This window comes from Sinocyclocheilus rhinocerous, unplaced genomic scaffold (assembly GCF_001515625.1).
Source record: "Sinocyclocheilus rhinocerous isolate Xijiao unplaced genomic scaffold, SAMN03320098_v1.1 scaffold480, whole genome shotgun sequence".
Lineage (NCBI taxonomy): Eukaryota > Metazoa > Chordata > Actinopteri > Cypriniformes > Cyprinidae > Sinocyclocheilus > Sinocyclocheilus rhinocerous.
The window spans coordinates 1,536,388-1,544,478 of NW_015655401.1; the positions used below are offsets into that span (position 1 = coordinate 1,536,388).

At 36.1% G+C, this 8,091-nt stretch overlaps 1 protein-coding gene across 1 annotated transcript in view; it reads right to left on the reverse strand.

Annotated features, from left to right (window-relative positions):
• The window catches only part of LOC107718165 (histone deacetylase complex subunit SAP130-A-like), a 22,988-nt gene that overhangs the window by 2,069 nt on the left and 12,828 nt on the right, over window positions 1-8,091 (reverse strand). The window contains exons 8-19 of the mRNA XM_016525143.1: window positions 6,862-7,006; window positions 6,692-6,782; window positions 6,460-6,564; window positions 4,663-4,804; window positions 4,380-4,498; window positions 4,171-4,345; window positions 3,003-3,107; window positions 2,508-2,869; window positions 2,059-2,274; window positions 989-1,114; window positions 782-885; window positions 583-696 (exon numbers count right to left, since the gene is read on the reverse strand). Of these exons, the coding sequence (XP_016380629.1) occupies window positions 583-696; window positions 782-885; window positions 989-1,114; window positions 2,059-2,274; window positions 2,508-2,869; window positions 3,003-3,107; window positions 4,171-4,345; window positions 4,380-4,498; window positions 4,663-4,804; window positions 6,460-6,564; window positions 6,692-6,782; window positions 6,862-7,006 (1,804 nt within the window). The remainder of the gene's footprint in view (window positions 1-582; window positions 697-781; window positions 886-988; window positions 1,115-2,058; window positions 2,275-2,507; window positions 2,870-3,002; window positions 3,108-4,170; window positions 4,346-4,379; window positions 4,499-4,662; window positions 4,805-6,459; window positions 6,565-6,691; window positions 6,783-6,861; window positions 7,007-8,091) is intronic.

Consider the following 8,091-nt stretch of genomic DNA (forward strand, 5'->3'; position numbering starts at 1 on the left):
TTTGTATTTTTGATCAAATAAATGCAGCATTGAGCATAAGAGACTTCTTTCAAAAACACTTTTTGACCTCAAACCTTTGAATGGCAGTGTACATACAGCACAAATAATATCTAAATACATTAGGCTGCCTAAATACTCAACTAATCAGTCTCAATAAACATTTATATATATACTGTAATTTTTTTTATAGTAAGGATGCACAGATAATAAAATTCTGACACCAGAATCTGAAAATTACCAATAAATGGCTGCTATTAAAAGTATACACTATTTTGTCTAAATAAATTTAAAATAATTTATAATGCTACAAATGAATATAGGCATCACAACATTATAATGTATAGTATGAAAAAATTATATTTATTTTGAGATCTGTTAAAGATTACATTTAACAAGGTTATTACATTAAATCATTATTATTAAACAATTTAATTAAATAATTTATTGGTGTTTTAAAATGAGCGTTGCAATGACGGCAAAGGTAATCTAAATGTAAACACTGATTGAAACCAATGAAATAAAACGCATGATAACCTGTATGAAAGTGAACATGTGTGGGTAAAAGTGATCAGTGGCTTTTACCTGTACGAGTTCATTTATACGGTGAAGATCATCACTGGCTCCGGCCTTCTTCTTCGGAACGAGGCCTTCCTGGAGAGTCGTCAGACGACTGTAAACATCACGTTCCAGATTCGTCTGCAGACAGGTGACAAAACACACTCATTCTGACATAAGCTTGACATAACCACTGTCTGATAATGAATTAAAGAGAAAGTCCCACCAGCTGCATGAGCTGAGCTGCGCAGAGGTGAATTTTCCAGCCCTGGGCTCTGCACACCACCCCTTTCTGATTGGCCACATCCTGCAGGCTGCCCTTCTTGTCCTCTGATTGGATAACACAAGCTGGTATTAATGAATGATGACAGACTATATAATTGTATTCATGCAAAATGGACAAGATGATATTATGGGATGAGCCTAGACAAACCCTTGACACGGATGTCACTGTATCTCTGAAAGTGGTGGTATGCCGCCTTCCAGGGGTTACGGTAGTGGCGCAGTAGAGTGATCGGAGGACGAACTCGGGTAGGAACATACCGAACTCCCTCTTCATCTGCAAACAGATGAAGAAACAGATACACTTAATATAGGCATTAGAGGCTACACTGTCTTAGTAATGAAACTGGGTTTCTTAAACTTCAATATCAAATCATATTACATAACTTGTGATAAGTCAAAAATGTACAGATGTACAGTCCCACAGTTGCTAGTCATTTCCAGGACAGCTTACAAACTGCTTGGAAGGATAATTCTGATCTTTATCTCTATGTTGTTTATCTTATTCCATCAACTTTATTAAGTTTGGCCTCTGTTCAGTTATGTTACAACACTGTCACTGTTGCCATTTCATAATGTACTATTTAGAGCAAAGGTTGGTGGACTCTCACAGGTAGAAGGCGGTAAGGAGCCTTAAGATGTTCCACAAAGAAAAGAAGAGAATCTTTTTTTTTCAGACATAGGAGAAACAACAATCAAAGACTTGTTAGTAAGTATCATTGTAGTGTTTGTTGTACTGGTTTTTAATTTAATTTTAATTTGATGATTTTAATAAAAAAAAAGAAATCGTCCAATAAATTTTTTTTTTTTTTTGTGCATTGTGACACTATTTTTATGGCAAATAACCTTCCTCCAACTAGCAGTTCTGAAATGCAACAACCTCATTCTCATTACTGTAATGTGGAAAAAAAGATTTAAATTATTCAATAATATTTAATTGTATTATTTAAATGATTTAAATTATAAAAGTACACTTCTAAAGTAACATTTGAAATATCGTAGAAGTATTTTTATTTAATTTAATTTGTGCTGATTCTAATAAAATAAAATGATACAAATTCTAATAATTCTTCTAAAATTCTATTCTAATAAAAATATAATAATGAAAACACCATTGTCCTACAAAGTGAAAACTCTCAGATTATCAAACCACACGTTCAAGGACCTTTCTGGATCGTCTAAAAACCTTGAAGAAACAGCTTTCATAGTAATGAAGCTTACCAATGTATTCTTTAGGAGGGGACTTGCGTTTCTCTGCACGTTGGCTGAGGGGTGGGAACTTCTCCTCATCTGTGCTGTTGGTCTCCATCATCTCGCTCTCCTCAGTGGAGATGACGTGCTGCTGCTTGCGGGGCTTCTTTCTGGGTGAGGCTCCAGGGGTGATGTCTGTGGCAGGGACTGCCAACATCTGTGCACCACTGTTTGGCCCTGATGCCACTGAGGGAAAGAAACTGCTTCATCAGGTAAAGTATGAGCAGACTGATGTTTCTGCCTTCTGATATGTGTTTCTCTGAAATATAACATCATTCTACGTCATTTTTTCATTGTTTTAAATATGTAAAATACTGGTTAAATGAATTTATCGCCATGTCAAATACAACAGGATTAATTTTCAGGCTGATTTATAGATCGACTATTAGTGTAAAATCTTGTTTGCATAAAGATCCCACCTGGTTTTGTACTATCCATAGGCTCCGCCTCCTGCTTAATATTCATCTCTGGGAGGGTGGAGCTGATGGCACATGCTGAATTAGTGCTGGCTGCTGGCTGAGTGGGCGGGGCCACTACATTGGCCATGGAGGGGATTGGCGGGGTGACTGCCATGGCAACAGGTATGGCTGAAAGAGCAGGAGTGGGTTGAGAGGGGGGTGTTGCTGATGTCAGGAGGGAGGGGAGAGGTTGAGAAGCCAGCTGGGAGGGAGGTGGTCCCACGTGTTGCGGTTGCCGTTCAGTTCCATGGCTAGGAATAGCCTCTATTGCTGCAGTTACTGATGGAGCGAGACTCATGTGGATGTCAGGTTTGGGCTTCACTCTGCAAAAGAGTTTGAAGATTTAGTGTTTATAAAACTAAGCTGCAATTAAAGACCAAGTAATACTACAATGAGAAGGACAAATGTATTAAATAAGACCAGAGATCTTGTAAGATCAATTTGAATACTTCATACCCTGCAGGACGAGGTGATACTGATGCACTTCTGATGGGTCCATCGATTCTGGGGGTTGTGGAGTCACTGAGCTGACCTGGGATCAGGTTCTTCCTAACAGCAGCACTTTAATAAATCAACAGAGACAGATTAATGACACTTCTGAGAACATCAATAAATTTTTTCCAAAAGAATTTTAAATGACTAAACTAAAAACATACTAGAATGGCATAGAAACTATTTACGGTAGATTTTCATCAGTGTTGTATTTGTTACTTAAACCGAAAACTATTAAAAATAGTTTTCAGTAATTCAAATAAAGCTTAAATAAAATACAATCATTTGGCAACTGACTAATTTAAATGTTTGTTGAAGTACTAAAATTACTAAAACTGAAATAAAAATAATACAAACTAATAAAAAAAATTAATATAGATGACAAAAGCACTAAAATTAAAATTAAAATTAACAAAATAAAAAAATCTAATTCAAACCATTAATAAACACTACAATATATAAACAATACCAACATAAAAACTGATTCTCATACTAGACAAGAGTTGGTCATATATTTATACAATTCCTTCTGAATTATATAAATGAAATTATATTCCAAGTAAAGAATCTAACACCTAACACCTTTTAGTACCAAAATTTTGTGAAATGTTTTGCAATATGGCCTGTTTTGACGATGATTAGCTAATTAGCAACCAAATTAAGTAACGTAATGAAAAACATTTGTTCAAATTGTTAGGCAGTAAAGGAAGAATAATGGTAGTAGTCATTAATTTATTTTTAAATCATTGTTTCTGGACGAGATGATTTTCATTACTGCATTACAGTAATGAAAATGTTTTCTTGAATTAGAAGATACAATTTGGGAGGAAAATACTTTGACAATGCAAACAAAACTGTAGTACTCCTAAATTGATTTTCTTCATTTTCAAAATGGAATTTCTTATTTTTTGTTGGTAATTCTGGGGTGAAATATGACATGGTTCTGGATTCCTTTTTGTTTTCTACAATGTGAATTTAAACTACGCACACAGGAAATACTTTTAAATATATAAATTGATGCAGGACTCGCTTGTATTTTTTGCTGGTAAATATGACGTGGATATCTCATAGTGAGATTTACACTTGAACAATATTACAGAGAACATGACAATAGTGGGTTTTTAATGCTCACCCCTCATTGGCAGGTTTCTTGCGCAAAATGCTGGGTCGAGGGGACGTCACAAGTGAGGGGGTTCCAGCGTTGGCACTCTGATTGTGCGTCTGGGCCACAGTGGTGGCAGGCTGACTGTTGTTGAATGCATTGCTAATAGAGTTAGCCACTAGTGTGGAACCATCGGCCACAACAACTGAAAAAAAAAAAAAAAACAAGCACCATGGTACCTGAATAAGGGCGTATGGATGACACAGAGCTGGTGATGGGGGTGTACGTGTGGGTCAGCGGGTACGGTGCTGATGGGTAGGTGGGCAGGAAGTACTGAAACTGCACTGGAACAGATTGTCTGTGGAGAGCCATAAAACATCCCATTAAAAGCAGGGCAAACAGACATATGCTTGTCCTAATTGAACCCTAAACCTGATGTGAAAATACATTTTACTGCCAAAAACACATTTTAAATTTAAAAAGCTTATGTCCTTTAACATTTTGAATAGACAGGATTTATACCTGTTGTCAGTGCGGTTCTCCATGGTGATTGGGTTGGGAGAAGAGCGGTGACCAGAGATAGGGATGAGGTTGCCCCTTTCTCCAGTGTATTCGGACTGGATACGTGGCGACGTGTGTGTGATGGGCTGCGGGACCACTTTAGCTAAAACAGACGGGGAAAAATCGATAGTTAATTCCATCAGTTAAAGCTTTAACCATTTTACAAGCAAAATCTTCCTGGAAAATCTGCTTGTAAAACAATGTAAACAACAGCTCTGTTGCAACTATGTAAAGGCATCATAGGTGCATTCCCAGTGTGAAAGCTGTGGCATCGAAATAGTCAGACTGTTAAATGAATACATGCACAATGTTTCCTGCATTCAACTAAAGTCATTTTAGGGCAAGTCTGTTCAGTCTGCCATTACAGACGTTATGCCTCCAGGCAGCTACTTCCAGCCATGCAAGTACAGCTCCTATTTGTTTGAATGCAGAAAGAATGAAATCTATGTAAATCACAATTTAATAATATATTTCAAACCAAGAATAAAATGACAACAGTGATCTGACAACTTTGAACATTGTGTAGTGTGTTCCCAGCATGTGCAAAACTTGTTTATGGTTCATGAAACATGAAAAACATTGTTTAAACCCTTTCCAATAAAGATATGTGAAGCTTAATATAAATAAGTTATTATAAAAGTTGAAAATAGTCATGCTGCGTAATATTTTTGTGGAAACTAATACAGGATTTTTCAGGACTTTTGGATGAATAGAAATAGTTTTTTATAACAATGTTTATTCTTTGCTGAATTAAAGTATTAATCTTTTAATTCTGACTGTAAAATTTAGCACGGTAGTTTATGTAATCAAGAGTAAACAAACAGCCGATTGACCACGTGAGATTGCGATTTGTGTATGATTGGACTGTCTCTGCCTTACACAGTCTCTGATTCTACCTGTAGGAAATATTATTGATCGCATTTCACCATTAAAATTTCATAGTTTAAATCAATAAATACCTTGCTGGGTGCAAAATGTTAGTAACAAGCAAATAATAAGATGCTCAAACTGTTACTATAAAGTCTTAAACTGATCAAAAAAGGGTAAAATGGGGTAATCTTTTTGTATACTACATCATAATACACTGAACGTCACAAAGCAATAAAGATATGTGAAGCTTAATATAAATAAGTTATTATAAAAGTTGAAAATAGTCATGCTGTGTAATATTTTTGTGGAAACTAATACAGGATTTTTCAGGACTTTTGGATGAATAGAAATAGTTTTTTTATAACAATGTTTATTCTTTGCTGAATTAAAGTATTAATCTTTTAATTCTGACTGTAAAATTTAGCACGGTAGTTTATGTAATCAAGAGTAAACAAACAGCCGATTGACCACGTGAGATTGCGATTTGTGTATGATTGGACTGTCTCTGCCTTACACAGTCTCTGATTCTACCTGTAGGAAATATTATTGATCGCATTTCACCATTAAAATTTCATAGTTTAAATCAATAAATACCTTGCTGGGTGCAAAATGTTAGTAACAAGCAAATAATAAGATGCTCAAACTGTTACTATAAAGTCTTAAACTGATCAAAAAAGGGTAAAATGGGGTAATCTTTTTGTATACTACATCATAATACACTGAACGTCACAAAGGTTAACTAATCTGACTAATAAGTATGAAATATCTCTAGCATTACTTGATATATTTACAGTATTAGACAATACCTGCTACAATACAACACCTATATACTTCTGTGCTACTAGAAATAAAAACAATTCCAGAGCAGATGAGCTAAAGGTAACTTACCCACAGGGATGGTGGATGTGGTCACTGCTGTGGCATGAGAGGAGTGGGAGGCCACAGTCATAGTGACAATGCTGCTATTGGATATTTGAGTGTGGGGGGTGGCGCCTTTAAAAATGTGTTAAAATGACATAGCAGGTCTTTAGTACTGTAATACATATGTAAACATAATAGTCTATGAAATTTGCATGGATGCCTCTGAATCACCGGTGTGTAGAGTAGATTTATCACTCACCTGTTGTAGTGAGTGATGGTGCCGTATTGGTGGCCTGAATTGGAGCAACTGTTGCGGCAGCAACATGTGTCACAGTGCTGAAAATGGGCTTCTATGACAGAGCAAACGAGAGGTGTTACTTCCTGTTTTTTTTTTATATTTCCAAAAGGATGGGGCAGAATGATGTCAACCTGTGCAACAGAGTGAGAAAGGGCTTTCTGAGCAGCAATGGCAGGGTGGGAGGGCAGGGTGATCCGTGTGGGTGTGTCCCGTGAGGGCGGAGGGCGTTGAATACTCAGGGTCGCTTGGGGTGGGTGGATTGTCACCGCAGAGCGTCTGGAATTCAAGAAAAACAAAACCAGACCGTTTAATATTTTCTACAATTCAACTACTATAAATTATACAGATGCACAGAAATGATTTTTTACTGAAACACAGAAACTGAAAGTTTATTTAATAACACTTAAATAAAACTGAGTTGTATATAAACATTTACATTGCACATAAGGCAGTTTCTATATCAACTCTTTAATGATATAATGATTTTTCTGCTCAAAATAAAAATTTGTTGGGACTAATATAAACATCTAAACAGTGGCTGTGATAAACCATTCCTTTCATAACATGTATGTAACATACATTAGGGGTGTAACGGTACACAAACATGACGGTTCGGTACGTACCTCGGTTTTGATGTCATGGTTCGGTACAAATTCGGTACAGCAGGGGGGAAAACTAAACAATTTTTCTTTTTTTTTTAAAGGGGTCATATGATGCTGCTAAAAAGAACATTATTTTGTGTATTTGGTGTAATGAAATGTGTTTATGCGGTTTAAGGTTCAAAAAACACATTATTTTCCACATACTGTACATTATTGTTGCTCCTCTATGCCCCGCCTTTCTGAAACGCGTCGATTTTTACAAGTTGAAGCGAGCCCAATAACGTGATATTTAGTCCCTGGAATGTGAATTTTACTGGAAGATCCCCGCCGAAAAACGTGTATTTTACCCCCGGAATGCGATTTTTACAGGGCATTTTTACTAACCTCCTTGAAACGCGATTCGACTAGTTTTATTGGGAAAACCTGGCAACCCTGTTTATTAGTACCACCTGTTGTCAGAGTGCGTCTCATTCAGACCTGCTGTTGTTTCGCGCAGATGTTTTATGTAGCAAATAAATAAATAACACCTAAAGTCAGACCATTCTGTTTTTGTTTTAAATCCTGAAATTAATCTAAATCAAATCAAAAACAACTGCCCGTGCAGATCGTGATTAAAATGCAGTGGTTGCCTCTAATTTCAAATGGCTAGATATTTTTGTTTAAAGCCAGTTTGTTTGTTATAAAGCAAATAGCCAATAAATAAATTTGCTTAAAAATCAGTATCAGTATCAGAATCCAATTTGCTAGTAAAAAAAAAAA